This window comes from Thermobia domestica, chromosome 15 (assembly GCF_964235325.1).
Source record: "Thermobia domestica chromosome 15, izTheDome1.hap1.1, whole genome shotgun sequence".
Taxonomy (NCBI): domain Eukaryota; kingdom Metazoa; phylum Arthropoda; class Insecta; order Zygentoma; family Lepismatidae; genus Thermobia; species Thermobia domestica.
The window spans coordinates 89618002-89643225 of NC_137468.1; the positions used below are offsets into that span (position 1 = coordinate 89618002).

Sequence of the window (25224 nt, forward strand, 5' to 3'; positions counted from 1 at the left end):
CATGCATTTGAAAACATTTGAATGGTTTGAATTTCTTTAATCAGTAATATTGATCAATTAAGATATTTTGCTCAATAAAAATATTTTCTCTGTACAGGTGCGAAATATTGAATATTCTTTTTCTAGAGTTTTTGCTAATAATACGAATTGCTCTTAGCTAAAAAATATTGAGAGAAATCTATAAATTCAGGGTTCAATCTGAAGGTTCTAGGTTTCAGTACAAAGAAAAATTGGTTAATTGCTCCGGAATTTAATTACATTGTTTAAATTTTTTTGGATATTTTAAATCATGTTGGTGAATATCTGTTCTTCAAACGCTTGAGCAAATATTCACCTATACTTATTGAAATAAAATTTGTTATTTGAAAACTGAATTTTGGTTGGTTATTTTTTGTTATTATTGTTGTTTAACCTTATATTAGAGTGAATACTGGATAATCACAGTCTAGCCACAAGTTAATCAGGTGAGCTTGAGCAGCGCGAATCCACCTGCCGTAGTCCCTTCTTCGGTGGAGTCCGGGGTTGGTTTGGGATTCTTTTTTTTTTTTTTTTAGTTTTCAACCTCTGACTCCTGGGGAATGGGGCGTTACAATACATGACGTGAGAACACTATATACATGTTCCTAGATATCGTATGTAGAACTGATAATATTGTATGTGCTTCCACGCTATCTAAAGTACGAGACCTTATTCGAAACGTGCTTGTAGTTGGTATCGTCACATCAAACTTTCAGCCAGAAATAATTCCAAATATTAAAAAATCAATACTTGATTAAACATCTTTCAGATGATCTTCCATAGTGCAACTAATTTCAATCTATTTCAAATCTGTGCAATGCAATCTTCAGTAATCATGAATTCCAAGAAAGTTGAATAAAAGGAAGTTTCTGAACTTTATTGAACTTGTAGGTTAACGGAAGTACAAACCATAATTGACTGTAGTTTATAACTTAATTTGTATTCTGTTTATTTTTTAAAAAAATAGTTTAGGAATTATTGAATACAGAAGGTCATTTCATTATGGAGTTCGGTGTTGGTATACAGTTCCGTACTGTATTTTATATTATTTTTTATTGTTATCAGAAAGGTAGACTTAGTTTCTTTATTGTTTGTTCTTAACGTATTTTTACTTATAACTTAATCCCGGAACAGTCGAAGGAAATAAATCCATAAACTAGAATGTTATACTTGATCAATGCAGGGGTGTCGTATACCTACTTTTGAGACACCCTTTATATTTATCCCCGCGGAAAACACAAAATCTCAAGAAGTGCTGGATGGATCATTATTAATTTTGGCCGGGATGTAGACGATCGAAAGTTAAGAATCGAATCCGTTGTGAGAAGTATTCATTCAATTGGTCCCAAGATTTGGATAAGCAAAACCGAATCTTCATGTATTCCTATGAGGATAATTATGAATATCATCCTTGATTATTAGACTACCCAAAGTGCTGTTGAGATTAACAGATTAGTGTAATTCTCAGGATGCAAAATACTAATCTACTCGTGAAATACAACCCTAAGATGAAAGTAAATGGCTGTGTACTCGACAGAAAAATTTAAGACTGAAATATATTATATCTTCAAATCTTGTCTTTTTCCAACTTCAAGTATACTATACTTAATTTAGAGGGAAATGCTATATTTAATCCAAGGCTTGCTAAATTTAGCTTTGTTAGTGTGAGTTTGGTTTACCAAAATCCAAACGAAACTTCTTTTTGTAGTGTACCCTGTAACATTGCTACTTGTTATTAGCACGACGAACATAGTCAAATATACAAAAATGACAAAGAATTTATTTCACAATTAGGAATCAATGATTTGATTTAATCACCAGCAAGAATAGGTATATCTCTATATATTCTTTTGCCGATGTCTTTCTAATAAATCACCAATTTCAATTCAGATTTCCTTGACGTGAAAAGATCACAATTCTCTTTATGCATTCGAATTACACATTTGTTTGGAAGGTGTGGACAAAGAAGACGTAAAGTATGTGTGTCCCCATTTTTGTTGGACTGAACATTTACTGTGAGTTATATTTCGACAAGTCCTCTTGAACCCAAGTTACGGGTTCGTGAGAAGGAGCAAACAAATACACTGAAAACCTTTAAGAAAAAATTAAAAATAAATTTACAAACATTTAAAACCTTGATGGTAATATTTTTTACTCAGGAAATCATGTTAATATATTGAACATTGACTACTAAAAAGTATCTTTTAAATCTATTTTTACTCTTCAAACTGTTGTCGATAATGTAAAATTAAGAGAATAATTTACAAATAAAATTGTTCCATTACGCATTCTTTTCGAGACAGCTCATGCAGCCCACGGGATACTTTACTTCCTGCTTGCGTGAGCCCAGTACATAGAAATGAAATCTTTCAGTTTTACGTCCCACGCTTATGCCGGCTAAGCTAAAGGAGACTGTGATAATGAGAAATGAATGGAATGGTACAATGAAGAAAGTGGAAGGAAACGGGAGAATCTCGAGAAAACCCACCCACACGGTGTTTGTCCACCACAAAGTTCACTTGGTACGAGCTGGGATCGAACCAGGGACCTCATGCACCAGAGTTGAACACTCTACCACTGAGCCACCGCAGCCCCATGTCTAGTATATTGATGTGGTCGAAACGCAAAGTCCCCATTTGACAAGGGCTAGGTGAATTTCTTAACCACATTTGATTAGGTTAGAACGAAGACATAAGTGCCACACCACCGAGGATCGAAGGCAGACGATCTTCGCCTTACCATCTTCGTGATAGGTAGACGCTTTACCAGCTATTTGACCACAATTATTTTCTTTTTCTCAGAAGCGAGGGATTTTCTAACGTATTTCATTTCTTCTTTCTTTTAGGAGCAAATGGCAGATACCTCCCAATGCCAACATCGTATGATTATGATGCGCCATTAACAGAGGCTGGGGATCCAACTGATAAATATTACGCAATCAGGAATACTATAGCAAAGGTCAGAACGAAATTGAATTAGAATTTATTTTTTAAATTGTAGCGAAACGTAGATTGTTTCTTTTCATTTCATCCTCTTTTATAGTCACTAAATGTATTTATTTCTTATTTCGAATATGCATAACTTTTCTAAAGAACTTCCTTTAGCAATAAGTTAAATCATAAGCTGTGGCGTCGTCTAGCACAGTTCACAAAAGCAAGTCGAAATATTTTACAAGGTATTAATTATTTTTAAGAGATAGTATGCACAGTATAATAGATACTATCAAATTACTTTTGTTATACAATAAATCATCTAACTATTATAACCTTCTGGCCTGCTTTTGCATTTTAAATATAGGGTCTATGGTTTCTATCAGTGAGAGCATGTTGACATATTCTATGTATGTTTCCGAAGAATTATAGTCTGGTACTGTTAATAAATTCTATTCGAATCAAGGTCATAATAATCATATTCTAACTGTTTTTACTAATTATCCATAGTATATATATATACTCCTTTACAATAAAAATGATCTAAAGACAACTCCATTTGTCTACCAATATTAGCATTTGTAACACCGAAGCTATCTACTTCCTAGTGTATCATACAATACTATACTAATCGACAGTGAGAATACGTATTAGTTGTTATTTTTTTTTTTTTTGCTATGAACAAAGCTTTACGTGGATATATTTGACATTTACTCCAAATACGAATAACGTATGGTATTTCTTAAAATTCTTCACGAAAATAATTTTGTGAGTGTATGAATTTTCTAACATTTGCATAAGTCCTGCCATCTGTTGTTCCTATGTACACTAGGGAAATAGTGCACTGTAATTATAAAAATCTAGCTTTTTCATTAGATTAAAGTACATATAATAAAGACTACTGAATTGCCAGATGTCCACTTTAGGAATTAGATTTTAGTTGTACATTTTGTAACTCATAAAGGTACCTTCAGGAAATTTATTTAACATTTAATAATTGTTTGCCTGTTTTAAGTTCTGTAGAATCTAAATTGCTCAAAGATTTTTCGTTCAGTTCATAAACAATAAAATTATATAATTTTAGTTATTTCTTACAACTATAATATACAGTATATTTATTCCTTAGTTATAATTTTCCGGTAAATTAAGCCCGAAAATTAACATCAGAAAATAGTCAACAATAAATAATGAATTAATAATATAGAAATTAAACTTATAAACTGAATTGAAAACAAACGAAAACTATTCAATAACAAAATAATAATTAGTAATAGATAACAAATTGAAGAAACATGCCATGTAATGATGAGGCATTCAAGGTATTAAAATCCCAAACAATTCATACATATTCTAATGTGCTACTAAGTGTGAACAGCAGAGTTTCCTCTGTTGTTCATCTGCATTTTGATATGCAGATACGTGCACATTTTACTATCAAAATGGAAATTTGATTCTGTTGACTATTGCGATTTAATTAATTAAATTATTATATTAAATAATATAAAGGATTAGTGAGGTATCACACAGTGACATACGGCAGTATTACTATAATATGTAGATGTACTAAATTGTTATTTTGTTATATATATTTATATTTTTGATATACGCCCCTGGATCAGTAATTTTTTAATTGTTTGACATTTAATGAAGAAGAATCTGGATTGGATTTGAATATTATTCCAGCAATAAGGAGACTAAGGAGTATACGAGTATACGAAATAAAACCTAATTTTGTTTATTGAATACAGGATAGAACGGGAAAGCTACAGAGAGCTAGAAACAGTTTTTTTTCTTTCCCTGGCGTACAGTTTATTCTGAACATCTGAAATCAATGTTTCTAACTATGAATTCACCAGATAGCCAGGTTGTCTGTAGATTAGAAGAAGAGTAAAATACTTCAGCATACTGGGACAGCAGCAAGGAAAAGAAGTAGGGGCTGTGAGCACTTTTCCCTTCTTTGCTATATGCTTTGTTTCCTACACACATATATATTTTAGCAGAGAACTTCTCAACCTTTGGGGTTGGATTGAAGGGTCATTCACCTTTTCCGGAACAATGTGGCCCCCTCCTGCACTCATCATCAGTGGAAGTAACAACCACTCTAGCTGGTTTGCGGAACGTGGCTTCCCTTTTCCCAGGATGCACTGCATCTTTGAAAATTTGTATTATCATTGCAATCATTTTATTGTAAAAAAAAAAAAATATTAATACTGTCGTATCTCGCTGACATGTTCTTGGAACTAGTACGTTAATAATTCATTATCTGATTTATATCGTGGTCCACTCCGTCAGAGATATTTAAATCTCTGTGTTTCTAAATTATTTCTGCGTATGGTGTCTACCTCACCTCTCCTCTCTTGAGGGGTTAGCAGGTGAAGATTTGCAGACGAAAATGCTCAATGTGACTGGAAAAATGAAAATATTGTAAATAAATAGAGTTGTCATGTTATTCTTGAGGGTGATATATATTAACTATGTGATATTATATCTTAATTTATCGTCTATGTTAAGTGTCTATAATGTATATATTAGTTAAACTCAATTTATTATTGGTAAACAAATCCTTCTGCTCGGGGCAGAAGACAGCCATTGTCTTTCTCTAACCAACCACCCTTTTCTTTGGGGGCAGCACCTTCCTGAAAGATTTTGTGAACTTGAGTGTTTTCTGACAGCCGATGTGGGTGGAGGCAGGTGACCACCCACCATGAAGATAGCCTGAGGGACCTTGCCTTTTGAAAATACGAGACCATTTGTGCGAGTCTCGGTTTTGCTTGTTTTGCGGTGGTGTGGTGGTGAATGGGAGAAAGGGGGAGTGGATAAGCAAAGGAGAAACAGGAACGGACGGCGACTTGGGTTTCCTGGGATTGAAGCTCATGGCTTAAATCGGGAGTGTGAGATAGGAGTATCTATATGTATAGGTACATGGAAAGTGACATTTAGTTAAATTCCAGTGGATCTAGTACAGTGATCGTAGCGAACGTAGTCTTGTGAACTTTCATACACTGGAGAACGAATATCACCGGTTAGGGGAATGGATATGTAGGACATAAGTGAACTACACGTATAACATTTTCTTTATCAACTCCAGTACTAACAATATCCAGGAAGAATACCTTGAATGTAAATGTGAAAATTATAGCGTTATTTAAATTAAAATAATTACAGTAACTAAGGACAGTGTTTTCACATAACTGCTAGCCCAGAAGATGTTGAACACTAACCCATGGCATCTGCCTGTTCATTTATTATACAACTTCAGTGTGGCTTACTAAACAATAGAATACTGAAAGTGATAGTGTTATTAGTTTCGTCAGAGTGATATATTATATACTAACTTTTCCAATATTCATAAAATGAACAGCACGTTTCTTTAAGCTGTTCTGTACCAATGATGATACCACACAATATGTGTTGTGCTGGACACTGTTTTTTTTTTCTTTCTTTTAACAACGCCATAAGTGGATAGCAGATGTAACCACTACTATCAGAAATTTTTAACTATCAGGAGTGACATTAAATTTTAACTATCCGAAACTATTCTGGTAATACGTCACACTATGAACTATGGGAATTATGGATTCAGTGATACAACGTAGTTTTCGTCATTGTAGAGATAATTGAACTGTGGAGCATTCTACATCAACCTAATGAGTTTAAAAAAAATAAATTTTGATGTTACATCAATATTTTTTTTTTTTAGGTTTCATTGATCAAGGAACAGTGATAGAAAGAATAACTCTAACGGTTTAATAGAAGCTAAGAATAGCTCAACATTAAAATATTGGTTTCTGAAATATATTTTTTTTTAAGTGATGTATAGCAAATGGTTAAAGTTTGAGTGGTGAAGATCAATATAGTGTGATTAATAAGTGGTGCACCATAAGTTTAGTGTACGTGTATATATCATCATTATTGTGCTCTACCGACAATAAATATTCATGACCATCAGATGTTTTGGAGGTTTCATCTTTCCGGTCTGGTGAGTAGAACCTACTGTGTAGTTTTACATGTTATCTTTTTCAGGATGGAGAGGTGACTATACACGCAGAATCATAGATTTGCTGACACTTTCCTTGTTTGGGGCTAAGGAAAGTAAATGCCCAAAATGAACTAAATACTCTCTGGTATTGACCGTAAAGGAGGGTACTATATATAGTTTGTGTGTCATTATTGCAACGAAGTTTAAATTCTTTTTTTTTTATTCGTTACCTCCTTTACTAGTAACTTCTAAAAAATATCTAGAGATGTCTTCTCTGTAGGTATAACAGAGACCCTGATATCAGTATATTGAACTATGCCGGATCATTGTGGTCAAGTGGTAGTGGCGGCTCCAGAGGGAAGTCAGGTGCAAGACTTCTCAGTGATATATATAATTCTATTTATATAATCTTAGATGCATATCGTCTCTTGGTGGCATCACCACCTCATTTGCATCTCCCCACTACTAACTCACTACATAAGTTGGCGCCGCAGCGGTAAGGGCAAAGTCACGTTGGAGCTACGGAAACTTAAAATGCTCAACGTGAAAAGCAGTAAATTCATATGTTGGCTGTTCAAAGTATTAATGCCAACGGTAAATGAAACAGATTTCTGAAACCATTTGGTTGTAAAATTTCGGTATTCATATATTTGTCTCCCCAAGTAGTTCCAAGAACATTTATTTTTTGTATATTTATGTGTTTTGCAAATGTATTAGAGTTTTTGTGTCCATTAGAGTTTCAGACATATAGAGTTTGGGGGGGGAGAATTCTTAAACTTGTTATATTATTACGTTAATGCCTTTAACTCGCGCTCAAGTTAGGAAAATGGAAGGCAAGGTTATAACCGAAGCGTGTGCACAGAGAGCTGCTGTGCCCTCTGAAGATGAAAATAGTAGTTCTGAGCACAGAGAAAATGATGCCCCTTCGGGCATCAGCGAGACACCACTGGTGGTTGCGGGATCGACCCCAGTGGAAACAGCAAGAGAAAGAAATAGCTCGGACGTAGAATTGAGTAATACAGGGAATGTAAACCTAACTGTGATGTTAGAGCAGATTCTGAAAGGCATAGAACAAGTCCGGCAGGAATCTCGGGAAAATAATGCGAAATTAGAGCAGGTACGCAAGGATACAGAGCAAGCACGTAACGAGATGCGAGAAAGCAATAAGAAACTTGAAGAAAAGGTAGAGGTTACTAACCAGCGTTTGGAGGCACGGTTAGAGGCTAGTAATAGTAGACTAGAAAAGAAACTAGAACTGGTTACTGAACAGCTGGAGAACAGCGAACGACAACTCGCTAGGTAATTAGATAGCGCAACCAGCGAGATGCGAATCCAGTTAGAGACCACCAGGGGGGAGTTAAATGCTCACATCTGTGAGACCAACCACCAGTTAGGACAGATACAAGAGAATTCCGACAGGGTTGCCAAGGTAGTCGAGGAACACTATGTTGAACTAACAGATGGGTTGCACCAGGTAGAGTCCCGCGTGGAACAGACCGTTGTTTGTGTCACCGAAAGGGTAGACAGCGTTGAGACTACTGTGACACAGTTGAATGAAAATGTTAGGCGCATGGAAGTGAACTTCGCTTCTCAGATTGTGCGGATAAGGGGGGAAATCCAGCAGGAGACGCCTCTCGAGGAGATAAGATCGGAGTGTAAAGGTAGCATACAGCGTATTCAAGAAACTGTTAATGATGTTTGTGAGAAACTCGGAGAAAAGATGGCACAGTGGAAGGAGTCGGTACAGCGAGAAACAGCTGAGATTGTGGATGGGAGACTAGCCACCATCTCAGCTGGGTCACCGAGAGCTGTCTCGCCAGCCTGTTTACAAAATATCTCTTCGGGACGCGATCTGCAGGGTTCTCAACCTGGGAACCTCGTAAACACCCATGAGACGGAACCTGTTACACAACCGACATCGTCTCGAAATTGTGATCACGAGACAACGAGACTGAATATGGCAACAGCTTTAGGTTTTCTTCATCGAGACCTAACACTACCCGTCTATCAAGGGAATGAAAGCGAAACTGAAACTCACGCTTTCCTGGTGGATCTCGACAGGTATTTCGAGATCACTGGGGTGCCAAATGAAATGAGACTTAGCTTAGTTGCCAAGTGTCTCCGGGGGATGGCACGCCAGTGGTACCAGGTTACTGGGGCAAAGACTAAGACTTATGAAGAGTTCGTTCTTCTCTTTCGGGAGAATTATCTCAGCGAAGAGCGTCTCGCCAACCTGCGGGCAACAATACTTACATCACACTATGATGCCAGGATACACAAGTCTCCATCAGATTATCTTTTAGATTTGCTGCACAAGAACAGCATATTATCTCCTAGCATGCCAGAGGAGACATTACTCAAGGTCCTCCCACGTCAGCTTCCAAATTGGTTATTCCGCTCAGTCGTCTCGTCTCGACCAAGAAATATCTCGGAATTGCTCACATTGGTACAGGAGTTACAGACTTCTATGAGAGACCGTGAAACATTCCATCAAAATAATAGGAAAGGGGTGAACCTGTTGGAAGTAGAATTAGAACACAGGGGACAAAATCCCTCTGGTCCTAGTGGTAGGCGCTCGTCTCGAAAGCAGTCAAGGCGAAATCGAGACAACGGCACCCCCTACCAGAGACGAAATAACGACCAAAACGCACCGACCAGCTCGTCTCGTAACAACGGCAACCGCCGTGGAGGCATGGCTCAAACACGTGGTAGCTATGATAGCTACCGGAACAACTCATCCCGTTCAGCAAGAGGACAGAGGGGAGGTGCACGAAACCATGTACAGCAAAGAAATGCCTATAGGGGGGAGGAATCCCTTCAGGTATTGGAGACGTACGAGGGAAGAAGGTCACCTAGTAACGAAAATGTAAACAACCAACCTGATACGACTAGTCGAGCATTCCCATCGGGTAGGCAATGAGATGCGTCCGCGCATACTTGTGAGGGCGGTAGGCTGAACACAATAGAACATACTCCGGCTGAGCCATCTAAATTAATTCCCAAGTATGTGCGTAATCAGGAAGTAACTTTTCAGAATGGATATATCACTAACGAGCATGAAACCACGGTGAAAGAACTTCTAGTGATGAGTAACGTAGACGGAAAAAAATGTGAAACTTGTAAATCTATTATCAATCGTACACATTTTAGTGAGGAAGAGAGTGGGAAGATTTCATTGTTGCATAGAAATGGGCATAGCGTAGATATTGATAGAACCATATTTGAGGAAGCTAATTCTATTTTTAGAAACCTTTTGGACACTAGTCAGGATCCTCTGCTCTGTAACAATATAATTTCGCTCCCTGAAATAAATGTAATCGTTTTTGCACAACCTGTAGATGCCTTACTTGACTCAGGAGCTAGCGTATGCGCATTGTCTAAGGAATTGTGGGATACCGTCAAGGATTGTCACCCTGCCCCTGCATTTCTACGTGCGAACAATATTCGAGTTACTTCTGCGTTTGGCAGGAAGTCAGCTGCGTTAGTGGGACAAACCATGCTAGAATTAATAATTCAAGTGAAGACGTTTCACACACTTGGGATTATAGTATCAGGTCTCAATAGATCACTTATTTTGGGTTCGAACTTCTTCACTGAATCTCGTGCCATATTGGATTATGACAAAGGTACTCTACATCTCAACAACCCACATGATGTGGAGATTTGCTTTAGAACAGTAGATTGCGACACAGGAGATCTCTTGCTCCGTAGCTTAGAATGGGAGATGGATTGTCAAGGTGCATTTACCCGTATAGGGGAGATTGGGGAAGAAAATACTGGTAGTTGTTTCCCGTCAGAGGAAGGACGGAAGGCCATTCCTGCGGTAATAGCTGCAATAGAGGAACGTAAGCCCTCAAGAGAGGAGGCAATCCCTGCGCTGAGCTTGGACGATGGTAGGTTCCCAAGCGCCCAGGAACTGGCAAAATATGTTTTCCCAGCGTCTGAGTGGCTGAAAGTTAAGACAAAAGCATCCATCGCAGAGATAGAAGATTTTGTTGCGCAGTACACAGATCTCACTGACACGCAAAGAGAAAAATTAAGATCAGTATTATTGAAGCATCAGGCACCTTTTGATGTCAAGCCTGGTTGCATAACCAATTATGTGCACGAGATTGAGGTAACGGACGAACGTCCAGTAAAGGCAAAAATGTACCCATACCCCTTGAAGTACAGGAACCAGGTCAGTAACCATATAAATCGTCGGCTAGCATGGGGAATAATACGCAAGCAAGCAACATCTGTCTCGAATCTTTTAGTGGTCACGGCCAAAAGCGACGGTAGTGTGCATAGAACGCCGTACCTTAGGCACATTTCCGAATGTGAAAGATAATCGACCAAGACCAGCTCAGGGAAAGCGATCGAATATTATCTATTGTAACGAAGCAACACCAGGTCTCATGTGAAGTGCTTTGAATGCGATTCGCAGATCACAACCTGAAGAAATGTAAGTTCGCTCGAAAAAAAAAAGGAAACACAAACTTGGGAACAAAGTTTACGAACCCGCCATAAGAAAAGACCTGGAGGAAAAGCAAGAATTATTATTTTTTTAGTATATAAAATGTGAAAATTTTAAAATACATGTAATGGCTCTCAGCCGCAAGCATTCTAAAGTACGTTTACTTTTTTCAGTCTATCAACCGAACAATATCACGTGAAGTAGAGAGAAACATAAGAAGTGCATAAATATCTATATTGTTATTGCGTTTTGTGAATATTTTTAATTCTACTTAGATTAATGTTAGGTGAAAAATTAGATGAAATGCCTGAAATTAGTTTTGTGTTAGGTATTACAAGAAGTCTATCAATTCTTGTAAAGTATTAAGTGAAAAATGTTGATTGTGTTTGTATGTGGTATATATATATATGTCTCAGATATACAGCGACTTCTAAAATTTGTGGTGTACTCTAATAGTACTATCTTTTTTTTCTTTTGTTTGTGATTACAACGGTTTTGTTATTAATTTGAAGGAAAGTGCACTCTAGTTTGACATGTGCTTCTGTGTTAGCTACCACAGTTCACAATGTCAAGGGGGGAATTGTGAATAGCAGAGTTTCCTCTGTTGTTCATCTGCATTTTGATATGCAGATACGTGCACATTTTACTATCAAAATGGAAATTTGATTCTGTTGACTATTGCGATTTAATTAATTAAATTATTATATTAAATAATATAAAGGATTAGTGAGGTATCACACAGTGACATACGGCAGTATTACTATAATATGTAGATGTACTAAATTGTTATTTTGTTATATATATTTATATTTTTGATATACGCCCCTGGATCAGTAATTTTTTTAATTGTTTGACATTTAATGAAGAAGAATCTGGATTGGATTTGAATATTATTCCAGCAATAAGGAGACTAAGGAGTATACGAGTATACGAAATAAAACCTAATTTTGTTTATTGAATACAGGATAGAACGGGAAAGCTACAGAGAGCTAGAAACAGTTTTTTTTCTTTCCCTGGCGTACAGTTTATTCTGAACATCTGAAATCAATGTTTCTAACTATGAATTCACCAGATAGCCAGGTTGTCTGTAGATTAGAAGAAGAGTAAAATACTTCAGCATACTGGGACAGCAGCAAGGAAAAGAAGTAGGGGCTGTGAGCACTTTTCCCTTCTTTGCTATATGCTTTGTTTCCTACACACATATATATTTTAGCAGAGAACTTCTCAACCTTTGGGGTTGGATTGAAGGGTCATTCACCTTTTCCGGAACAATGTGGCCCCCTCCTGCACTCATCATCAGTGGAAGTAACAACCACTCTAGCTGGTTTGCGGAACGTGGCTTCCCTTTTCCCAGGATGCACTGCATCTTTGAAAATTTGTATTATCATTGCAATCATTTTATTGTAAAAAAAAATATTAATACTGTCGTATCTCGCTGACATGTTCTTGGAACTAGTACGTTAATAATTCATTATCTGATTTATATCGTGGTCCACTCCGTCAGAGATATTTAAATCTCTGTGTTTCTAAATTATTTCTGCGTATGGTGTCTACCTCACCTCTCCTCTCTTGAGGGGTTAGCAGGTGAAGATTTGCAGACGAAAATGCTCAATGTGACTGGAAAAATGAAAATATTGTAAATAAATAGAGTTGTCATATTATTCTTGAGGGTGATATATATTAACTATGTGATATTATATCTTAATTTATCGTCTATGTTAAGTGTCTATAATGTATATATTAGTTAAACTCAATTTATTATTGGTAAACAAATCCTTCTGCTCGGGGCAGAAGACAGCCATTGTCTTTCTCTAACCAACCACCCTTTTCTTTGGGGGCAGCACCTTCCTGAAAGATTTTGTGAACTTGAGTGTTTTCTGACAGCCGATGTGGGTGGAGGCAGGTGACCACCCACCATGAAGATAGCCTGAGGGACCTTGCCTTTTGAAAATACGAGACCATTTGTGCGAGTCTCGGTTTTGCTTGTTTTGCGGTGGTGTGGTGGTGAATGGGAGAAAGGGGGAGTGGATAAGCAAAGGAGAAACAGGAACGGACGGCGACTTGGGTTTCCTGGGATTGAAGCTCATGGCTTAAATCGGGAGTGTGAGATAGGAGTATCTATATGTATAGGTACATGGAAAGTGACATTTAGTTAAATTCCAGTGGATCTAGTACAGTGATCGTAGCGAACGTAGTCTTGTGAACTTTCATACACTGGAGAACGAATATCACCGGTTAGGGGAATGGATATGTAGGACATAAGTGAACTACACGTATAACATTTTCTTTATCAACTCCAGTACTAACAATATCCAGGAAGAATACCTTGAATGTAAATGTGAAAATTATAGCGTTATTTAAATTAAAATAATTACAGTAACTAAGGACAGTGTTTTCACATAACTGCTAGCCCAGAAGATGTTGAACACTAACCCATGGCATCTGCCTGTTCATTTATTATACAACTTCAGTGTGGCTTACTAAACAATAGAATACTGAAAGTGATAGTGTTATTAGTTTCGTCAGAGTGATATATTATATACTAACTTTTCCAATATTCATAAAATGAACAGCACGTTTCTTTAAGCTGTTCTGTACCAATGATGATACCACACAATATGTGTTGTGCTGGACACTGTTTTTTTTTCTTTCTTTTAACAACGCCATAAGTGGATAGCAGATGTAACCACTACTATCAGAAATTTTTAACTATCAGGAGTGACATTAAATTTTAACTATCCGAAACTATTCTGGTAATACGTCACACTATGAACTATGGGAATTATGGATTCAGTGATACAACGTAGTTTTCGTCATTGTAGAGATAATTGAACTGTGGAGCATTCTACATCAACCTAATGAGTTTTAAAAAAATAAATTTTGATGTTACATCAATATTTTTTTTTTTAGGTTTCATTGATCAAGGAACAGTGATAGAAAGAATAACTCTAACGGTTTAATAGAAGCTAAGAATAGCTCAACATTAAAATATTGGTTTCTGAAATATATTTTTTTTTTAAGTGATGTATAGCAAATGGTTAAAGTTTGAGTGGTGAAGATCAATATAGTGTGATTAATAAGTGGTGCACCATAAGTTTAGTGTACGTGTATATATCATCATTATTGTGCTCTACCGACAATAAATATTCATGACCATCAGATGTTTTGGAGGTTTCATCTTTCCGGTCTGGTGAGTAGAACCTACTGTGTAGTTTTACATGTTATCTTTTTCAGGATGGAGAGGTGACTATACACGCAGAATCATAGATTTGCTGACACTTTCCTTGTTTGGGGCTAAGGAAAGTAAATGCCCAAAATGAACCAAATACTCTCTGGTATTGACCGTAAAGGAGGGTACTATATATAGTTTGTGTGTCATTATTGCAACGAAGTTTAAATTCTTTTTTTTTTTTATTCGTTACCTCCTTTACTAGTAACTTCTAAAAAATATCTAGAGATGTCTTCTCTGTAGGTATAACAGAGACCCTGATATCAGTATATTGAACTATGCCGGATCATTGTGGTCAAGTGGTAGTGGCGGCTCCAGAGGGAAGTCAGGTGCAAGACTTCTCAGTGATATATATAATTCTATTTATATAATCTTAGATGCATATCGTCTCTTGGTGGCATCACCACCTCATTTGCATCTCCCCACTACTAACTCACTACATAAGGTGATAAAATCCCAAACTGTTCTAAACAGTATACATAGCATATTCGCAAATTCAAATGAAATAATGATTATTTTGCATTCCCTATTAAAAGAAAATCTTAAGTGCTTCTGTACACAAGGAATATATCTTCTTTGCTTGATGATGAAAATGTTAATATTATTAGTTGTACTCAATTTTTTTGTTTTTAAAAGAATTATTTCACATTACATTCATATAGTAACAATTCCTTCAGTTATGAGTGTAGACTAATTAATAATGAGTTCCCCGATTCCGCAAAAATACGTCTTTTATCGATATCAGCAATTCTTTATTGTAAATAAACACTGTATATAGTTCTATGTTACGTTTGAGAGATTAACTTTTAACCTGAAATTAACGTTCGAAGTGCATTTCCCCTAATTCTTTCTCTAAATAGCAATTAGTGATTGTTTTCGATAATTTGACTGGCCGAACCTTAACTTTGAAAACCAATAAGTCAGTAACCAAGGATCTGCATAGGAAAATATTTGAGATGCATGCTAACTAGTAAGTTACCTACATCCCAAATTTGGTCAAAATTGGAAGAATTCTTTACATTGCTCACGTTATATGTACTCTTCTTGTGATATTTTATCTTTTTCTCTAGAAAAAATTTAATAAAGGACGATAATTTATGAAGTTAATTTCAACAATTGAAAATTCATGAATAATAATCACTATAGCAATTTCTAGATTTTTTAATAAACTAAAATTATTATAAATTAAATATTGTATTTGTTTTTAGTATCTGCCACTGCCTGATAACGAAACGATCCCAGTGCTTGAGAAGGGTCAGTATGGTTCAGTACAGCTTACTTATGCAGGATCAGTATTCGACGCTCTGAATACTCTATCTGAAGAAGTCATTTCAGATTATCCCTTGTCGCTCGAGCAACTTAACCAGTCTTATGGATTCGTTCTTTACGAAACGACTATCACCCATCAGTTAACAGATCCAGCATTGCTTGTAGTGGATGACATTAGAGACAGAGGATACGTGTACATTGATCAGGTAAGTCGTGACTCACTACTTACACAGATTGCTAAGCCAACCACATATCAGCAGCTTAAGGGATAGCCTATATGAAGTAATTTTTTATGGTTTGTTAAGTAAATGTAATAATTTGTTTACAGCAGGAATACGTTTATAAATACTATTGTTAATATTTATAATGAGTGTTGCCCAATAAAATCGAAAACTGTTCACATAAGTAATAAAATATCTAGAACATATTTAACATGGTTTATTCCAAAATTAGCTAACCTCCGAGCTATAATGTTCAATTTACACGCTGAAGCTAAAAACGGTGACAATATTGCTAAATTAAAGTACAATGTGATTAAGAAAAAATACAGAAAATAAATAAAAGTAGTCAAGCAAAAACTTTATGAAGAACACATAGATAAAACAAGTAATAAATGCAAAGCAGTAATAAAAAAAAGAAATTAACACAAAAGTGAAAGAAAGTTGCCTAGCATTACACCTAACGAGTTTAATAGTTCCTTTGTAAATAATCAACATGTAACTAATATTTCTAGAAACAATGCTGACAATCTTAACAATGATCTTAATGTGTATCCTAATAGGTAGAGTTTACCTCAACTTAAGAACCTAAATTTTAAATGGGCACAGGTTAGTGTAGATGAAATCTTAAATATTGTGTCAAAAATGAAAAATAAATACAGTTAAGATTTTTATGGTCTATCTACCTTTATTATAAAGCATATAATTGATATAATAGCATTTCCTATCACGTACCTTATTAATTGGACACTAAACGACGTCTGTTTTCCTGACAACCTAAAAGTAACAATAACAGTACTTATATATAAAAATGGTGATAGAGGTAACCCTGGTAATTACCGCCCTATATCCCTTGTTCCAATGTTATCTAAAATAATAGAGTATTGCGTTAAAAAGCAATTATTCCCTTATTTTGAACAAAATTCACTTATTAATATAGCCCATTTTGGTTTCAGATCGGGGCTATCCACCACTGATGCTGTTGTAACAGTCGTGAACGAAATACTAAATAGTATTGAATCCAACTCATATACGTGTACTACTCTGATTAATTTAAGTAAAGCTTTTGACACAGTTGTAACGATATCTTACTTTAAAATTACAATTCTACGGAATAAACGACATTGAACTATCTCTTAAGACTTTCCTCACCAATAGACGGCAAATAGTAAAGTTTAACAATAAGGCATCTGATGAGTTAGAAGTTTTGACTGGTGTTCCTCAGGGCTCGGTACTAGGCCCATTTTCTTAGTGTTCATGAACGACCTACCAAGTTGTCTACAGTATAAAACAACAACCTATGCTGATGGTACTACTTTTATTACAAAGGACTATAGCATACTCAATGTAAACATTAAAAATAAAGAAATGTTAAAGGTTTCTTCTCTACGGTTCCAAGCAAATAGCTCGGTATTAAACACGACAAAAACAGAAACTCATTTCTTTCACCTAAATAAACCGCCGTGTATCTTAAATAACCAGAATCATGTGAAGTTGTAAGGCATATATTTAATATTTAGATACAAAATTAAACTGGGCAGTGCATACTCAGGAATTATGCAAAAAAAAAAAAAAACTCGCTCGTGTTCTGTATGTATTGTAGAAATTAAAAAAGCCTGTAAGTAAGGAAATAATGATTTCAGTATATTATGTTCTCTTTCACTCAAATTTATTGTATGGTAATTTACTATGGGGAAACTCTGCACGTGAAAAGGACTTATTCAAATGGCAAAAGAAGACATTACGCGGTATTAAATGTGTACCTGATACTGAGTCTTGTAGGAATATTGTCAAAGAATACCGAATCATGACAGTTCCCTCAATAGATATTTATTGATTGTAGTTTAATTTATATTAAGGAAAACCAAACTAGTTTTAATTTGCGATCTAACGTACATAATTATAATACAGGGTACAAAGAGAATTTAGAAACGCCGTCTGTCAGATTATGCAAGACGAAACAAAACTTTAAATATAATGCAATGAAACTGTTCAATTTGTTACCTTTACATGTACGTAATTTGGAAAACAAGCAGTTTGCCAAACACATTAGTTAGATGTTAATAGATAATTGTGTATATATAGTATTACGGAATTTGAGGAATGCATTTGTATTATATAAAATGTAAATGTCATCTGGTAAAAATTTCAGAGTAAAGTTTCGTAGACGGCATACCTCCTTAAAGGATTCAAATTTTAATAGCAGTGTTCAACTAAACCTGCCATTACCTAATCTACTACTGCTATCGCTATTGTTACTATTGCTATTGCTACTACGGAACTTCACCCAAATTTGAGAGATGCAATTCAAAAAATAGAGGGATTAACCCTATAATAATGGTAATAATGGGCTTTTGTTTACTGTTATGTGATAGTGCTATCAATGTAAATATGAAGTATAAATTGAGGAGTTTGATGCAATAAGGACGTAAGTCTGAAACATGCAATTGGAGAAAAACGATGTTGAAAAGTTAAGTAGTGTTTTTTTTTTTTTTTACATAAAACAATGTAATATGCAGCATTTTATTCCGATATTGAATTGAAATGTTACCAGGAGGCTAAATAAGCATGGCAAAAACCACAAATGCGTTTGATGCAAAAAGAGCGTAAACTCGCTTACGCCCTTATTACATCAAACTCCTCAATTGCAAATTGTATTGTTTAACAGTTACAGTTTAACTGTTAGTAATAGTTTCAATTGGTTATTAACTGTCAGTTAGTAATACAATAATAGTTTCTTTTTTGTTACATTTCAATAATTTTTACAATTTAAGTACTATTCTTGACGAAGTCTATTGCGACTATGTTGTCTAATGACTAATAAAGTATTCTATTCTATTCTATACTATTCTACTTGCTCGTGTTTACCAAATCAAAAGAAAAGAACTGTACTGCTCAGCGTAATTTGCTTCATAATATAACTGAAATTACAAATTGAAACTATCAAATTCTCGATGAAAATTTCAAGTTCTTGCTACATAGTTTCTAAGTGGGAATTTTTCAACTATACTTTAAACATGACAAAAGCATTGGAATACTATCGAATATAGGTTCTTCCATTATATAGCATCTGTTAACTTTAGGGTTTGTGTTTATAATATGTTGAAAACACTTTTCATTGAAAAACTGAAATGTCTGAAAAATATTTAAATTTTCAGTGAGAACTACCAAGTTTTACATTTATAATTTTATAAAACTATCTAGTGTATCTCTGACAACGTTGCACCGTTAATATACAATATTGCTAAAGAAAAATGGGTCTACACCTTTCGTTATCGTCTATTAACATGACTATATATTGTCTTTACAAATACTAAACTGTTGCTTAACTTTCAATTGTAATGTGTATTATGATACATGGAAGCATATGTAGTGTAACAAAGTCGACTTTTAAACTACAAGAATTTGATTGAAGTTTAAAATTCCGGGAAAAATATTAAAAAATAAAATATTGAACAATGAAATAAATGTATGTGTATTGAAATCTGATTTTTTTAGTATCTTTATTTCTGTTTATGTGATACCTTTTTTGAATTTTTATCGTGGTGTTTCAGGAATTTGTGGGTACTCTAAGTCGCATTAGGCAAATATATTCTCTGCCTTTCATTTCAACCCAAGGACAAAAGCTGCAAATTCTCATGGAAAATCAAGGTCGTCTTAATTTTGGAAACAATATAGATAAAGAATTTAAGGTACGTTTTCTACTATTACTTAGAGATGATAAACATATAATATTGAAAGTAAACAATATTTGAAAGCAATGTTAGCTATTAATGCTTAAAAGCCTGTTAAATTAAAACAAAATTTGAGCATTATGGACTCTACAAAAAAGCTCAAAAGTGTTACATAACAACAGGTTGTTTTACACCACTGTAAATTCAAAATGTTTGTAATTAATATTAATGTAACATGCTTAAAAATTCTTATATCTATCTATCTATATAGATAAATAAATAGATGTATAGATAGAGAAAGAGAATCCATTCCACACTGAAGACACTAATGTGTAAAATAAGTGTTTTTGAGAAAGTCGCCTATGTTTTCATAGTAAACAAGAGGTTATTTCATTTCAACCTGATTACAGACAAATCTCATGTTGATATCTTTGCTATGGTAGACTATGAAGTGCAATAGTGTGACGGATTAAATTTTAGATTATCAATGTAAATGAAAGCAGCCAAATTTGCACATTCGTAACTTTGAAATAGCATGTATGATCAAAACAATGTAATTAACTTATTTCACTGTGATACAATATAGCATGATGCATATTGATTAAATATCTTTAAATTATAGGTACTGGCTTAACCGAACTATTTTTTGAATCTAATGCCGTTATAAAAACTATTATTATGTGTAACTACGTATCTGCAAGATGTTTCTAAGACTTTGAAAGTGAAAAATACTTTCAAACGTTTTCACGTTTTCTATCTTTTAAGCTACATAAATACGTGTTTGCATCTAATTCCCATTGCTATGAATACAAATATTTGCAGAAGTGTACACAGAACTTCATCAAGAGGGATTCAAACTCCCAAGTTCGTAATTTTTCCTTTCTTGTGTAGTTTTCTTAATATGGAAAAACTTATACAGTAGAGCGTCGATTATCCGAAGTAATTGGGGGCATGGGTGTTCGGAAAACTGGTTTGTTCGGATAATCGAACTGTACATGTTTATTTGCCATGCGCGGAGCGGCATGCCTCAACTCTAAGCTGGCGCAGCTGTTGCTGTGAACAGCTTTGATACTGCCGCTACTTCTACAGCGAATGCCAAACCGACAGAAGTGTGCTGATTGTTGAAACACAGCGACTGGCGGCTTGGCCGGTCAGCAGCGCCTTATGAAAGCCCCATTAGAAGCAATGTTCCGCCAGCGGTGGCTCAGTGCGGCGACTACTGTGGGAAACCAGGTTTGGGAGTGAGGGGGATGATGGACGGTAGGGTGGGAGAGTAACAGGTGCGAGCGAGTACACAGTTCGGTTAAGCGGTCGTTCGGTTGACCGACGTTCGGATAATCGACGCTCTACTGTATTCCTTCATGTTATTTTATTGAAGACGGGCATTAAAACTTGGAAGTACACCACTAAATTTATTCCTTTATGTCTAATGTGTATTTTACACTTATCCTTTCTTCAATGTGGTTATATTTCATCAAATTCTTCGACATTTATTTTGTCATACATTTCAATATTTTTATTATTTTAAAAGTAATATTCATTTAACACTATAAATGATTGGTATTGCCACCACGTCCCGAATTCTGAAAATTACATCTTTTAGTAGTTCTTCCTCATCCTTGAAACAATATTACGCCTTCGACTAAGTCGTATCTGATTTTTTTTCTTTTTATCTACAACTGTCTTGTCAATCTACCTATATGTTCATCAATTTGATCAACTCTTACGTTATATTTGTCTTAAAATTGAAAACGCGCATCCTAATGAATTAATTAATTTATCGTACAGGCTGGTCAGACAGTCTCTTTACACCCAAACTGAATGCTTGTAATTTAAATCTCCTATCGTAATCACTGATATGGCAACAGTGCTTCTCACGCGAATTGTCACATGATTGCCGCAAAACTGCCACATAACTACCCGCGAAGCGAAGAGTTCATTGTCTCGCATTTCCATGTTTGGTGAACAACAATGGCAGATACCAATAACTTCACTTTAGAGGAATGCTTAGAGGCAAGTGTGTGGGTTCATAAACGAAAGCAAAACAATGAGAATATGCCGCAAGTGATGGATAGGTTTCGCGAACGGTTCTGTAATGATTTATCGAGTCATCAGCATTTGATCACGTGGAAGAAAAAAAAAAAAGCTTTTAGCCTGAGAAGTGTTTTGGATGCTCCTCGTTCTGGTCGTCCATCAATCCGACAGGAAATGTGTGCAGAAGTTAGTGAGTCAGTGAGGGGTTCACCCTCCAAGTAGACCAGAAAGCATTCTGCAGAATTTGGAATCGCAAGGAGCATAATGCAGCTCCAAATGAAAATGGATTTAAGCCGGCACGCATTCCGTCAATAGCCATCAATGAACTAACCGAGAATGTTTAAACCGTCGGTAGGAAGTGTGTGGTATCTTTTTGTAGGTGTGGTATCTTTGCTATTATCTCAGTTAGCGGGATAGGAACGTCTTGGTATTGGCAAAGGAAAATCCATAACTTTAGCAAGAAATTGAGAACAATCCTCCGCACGTCATGATTTGTACAGAAATGACTGAACAACACATCTTTGGTCCATATATCTTTGAGGGTTCCGTTACCCATGTTATACTTGGATATGTTGAATGATTGATTCCTTCCATAAGTGCATAATCTGGGCATCAACAACACGGTTATTTACCAACACGAAGGAGCTCCCGCCAACTTTGCACTTGCTGTACGTGAACACCTGAAAACATCTTTCCCTGGCCGGTGTATAGGACGTTCTTCTCCAAATTCACTAGTCCGTTATCCTCAGACAATGCGCTCTGGAGTACCATCAAATCACACGTGAGAAAGAAGCGGTACGTGGACAATGATGTGGGCAAGTGTGCTTAAAACCTTTCAGCTTATGACGCCGCAGCTGTTAAAGCGGATGAGTAGGAGGGCATAGAGGCGTATCAAGTTGTACAGGGGAAATGAAGGTGAGCATACGGATATTTTGGACACATAACTGTAAGTATTAGTAATATAGAGATGAAATATATTCACGTGTAAAGCGACTTTGTGGTCACACAACAAATTTTAGAAAGAACTCAAGCCAGCCACTCGAGTATGTTACCATGAGCAAATTAAAAAGATCCTGATCCCGAAGTAAATTTTAGCTCGATGATGCAATTCGTCTCAGGCTTGTACTGGAATGGTATTTCCACATAATAATCAAAAATTAAATTTAAAGATAGCTGCAGCTGGTACGTCACGCAATATCCAGGTTGAGTTTATCGTACAAAATATTATTTGTTCAATATTTTATGTTCTTGAAAGAAGAGTTTGTAAATTTCTTCTTATACTCATGTTAATAAAGTAAAGAAATAATATTGGAACAGAAAACTCTTATTAAATACATTTTCTTGGCTTGTATATTTCAGGGTATTCTAACAAATGTAACAATTAACAATCATAATCAAACAGGGTGGACAATGTATAAACTGCCGTTGAACAATGTCACCGAAATTCAACTTTATGCCAAAGATGCCAGCACAAGTATGAGGGACGTTCAATACAAAGTCACTTTTAGAGGTGCCCAGTTTTATTATGGACACTTTGACCTGCCAAGTGATGAGGAACCACTGGATACATTTCTGAAGCTTGACGGCTTTTACAAGGTTCGATCAAGTTTTTTTCTCTTCTTTTCTTAGTGTAATTACTTTTTAATGAAGATAAAATTTTAAACCTTTGGAATCGTATTGTGCATGCAGTCCATTGTTAAAATCCACTGAACGGGAACGAGAATTGTTCATAAAGTGATTCAGATGTAACAGCATATGGTTTTCCTAGCAGTTATAAAGCGTCGTTTAAGAAATGTGTAGTATTTGTGGTAATATCTGATAAATATAAATGACCCCATTATTGTCAATGTACAGTAAATTTTAGTGAGATGGAAGTAAATATAAGTAATAAAAGTACTTTTCATAATATAAACTCAAGTGCAAAAAATATTTGACATAGCATCCCAAGAAACACTGGTAGCTCCCACACTTGGAGTAAACTATGAGCCGGACATTTTATTTGTTATGGTATTGGCACAATCTCATTAGTTGTGGCTGGTGTCAATAGTGTCATGAATGCCTGTACACCGTTTGACCGTGGGTACCCAGCTTGTCGAAACAGGGTGACTGGATTCCTTTGAAGAATTGAGCACCATCTGGGACTTCTAGATCAACATTTGAATGGTCTACTAGGGATGTTTCAATTCCGAATTTTTTATCAGCAGTAAATTATATTATGGGTACTCATGAGGAACACAAGAACACGACCACCGGTGTGTAATCAGGATGATAACCACGCTATGAGGGCAATTTACAATATATCAACGGAACGGAACAAGACATAAGTCAACCTGCTGTACACTGCACAGTACATGCCTTGAGATTTGCTACTTGTATACTCATGCGAGTGTCAGTGTTAACAATTAGGTACTTTATACTGCTGGGTTCGGGCCAAAGAACATTGAAATTAGACGGTGAACAACTAGTGCCGTGTTGTCCGATCTAACAAATCAGCTTTTCAGTTTTTTCGAGCAGATAGTTATGTGCGTATGCGGCGACAACCACATCAAATCATGGATCTATCGTGCCGGTAAGGTAGTGATCTCTTTGCAATGGTGTGAGATGTGCCTTTTGGAGGCAACAGGGATCCTTAGCAAAATTACAATTTCTTTTGACAGATGCTTCGTAAGACACAAGTAGGACTACAGTGATCCGAAAAATACTCGAAAAAGTTTCAGGTAGTCCCTTGGTGTTCTAATAGTCATATTAAAACGCATAGGACATGTAAGAACATTTTGTAAATGCTACTGAATGCTATGTGGAACTGTTTCTGGATCAAAATATCTCTGCAATTCCTGCAAAACCTCGCAAATACTTTGTCATATCGAGTAACTTGGGGCTCCGAGAGAAACTACATTATTACCCAGGTGTTGCTAATCCTATGGAGGTTCAATTTGTTTTCGAAGCCTTTGTTGTGCATTGCTCATAGGAATAAGGTTCTGCAAACAAAACACAGTATAAATGTTTTTAAAGGTAATTTATAGTATACAATTTAATCCTTTGCAAGTAAGCCTGGCATATGTCCCGAATCTTAAATCACAAAATCAATCTCTGTTCCAACTGTATCTTATTTGCGTTCTATTTACACATACTAACTCCAGTAAAACACGGGACAGTCCCGATTTTGGGCCTGAGTATTCCACGTACCCGTAAATTTAGTCGGGACAGGGAAGTGTCCCGTATTTTAGGCCTAATCCTGTCCCATTTCTGCCATCAATATCAGCTTATTCGGAAAGTGAAAAATCAAAAATTCTGACATTGGCTGTAATCCTGTAATTAGTGAATGAACAATCAGCTGAAACATGTAACAGCTTCGAGTAAGTTATCACACCACCCTCTCCGATTTGATAGCGAGCAAGCCAATAGACTCGCAGCATA

General features: G+C 35.8%; 1 protein-coding gene across 1 annotated transcript in view; it reads left to right on the plus strand.

Annotated features, from left to right (window-relative positions):
- LOC145671560 (beta-galactosidase-like) overlaps nt 1-25224 on the plus strand; it is a 137838-nt gene that overhangs the window by 109032 nt on the left and 3582 nt on the right. The window contains exons 8-11 of the mRNA XM_081740747.1: nt 2864-2976; nt 15821-16087; nt 19654-19791; nt 23167-23403. Of these exons, the coding sequence (XP_081596873.1) occupies nt 2864-2976; nt 15821-16087; nt 19654-19791; nt 23167-23403 (755 nt within the window). The remainder of the gene's footprint in view (nt 1-2863; nt 2977-15820; nt 16088-19653; nt 19792-23166; nt 23404-25224) is intronic.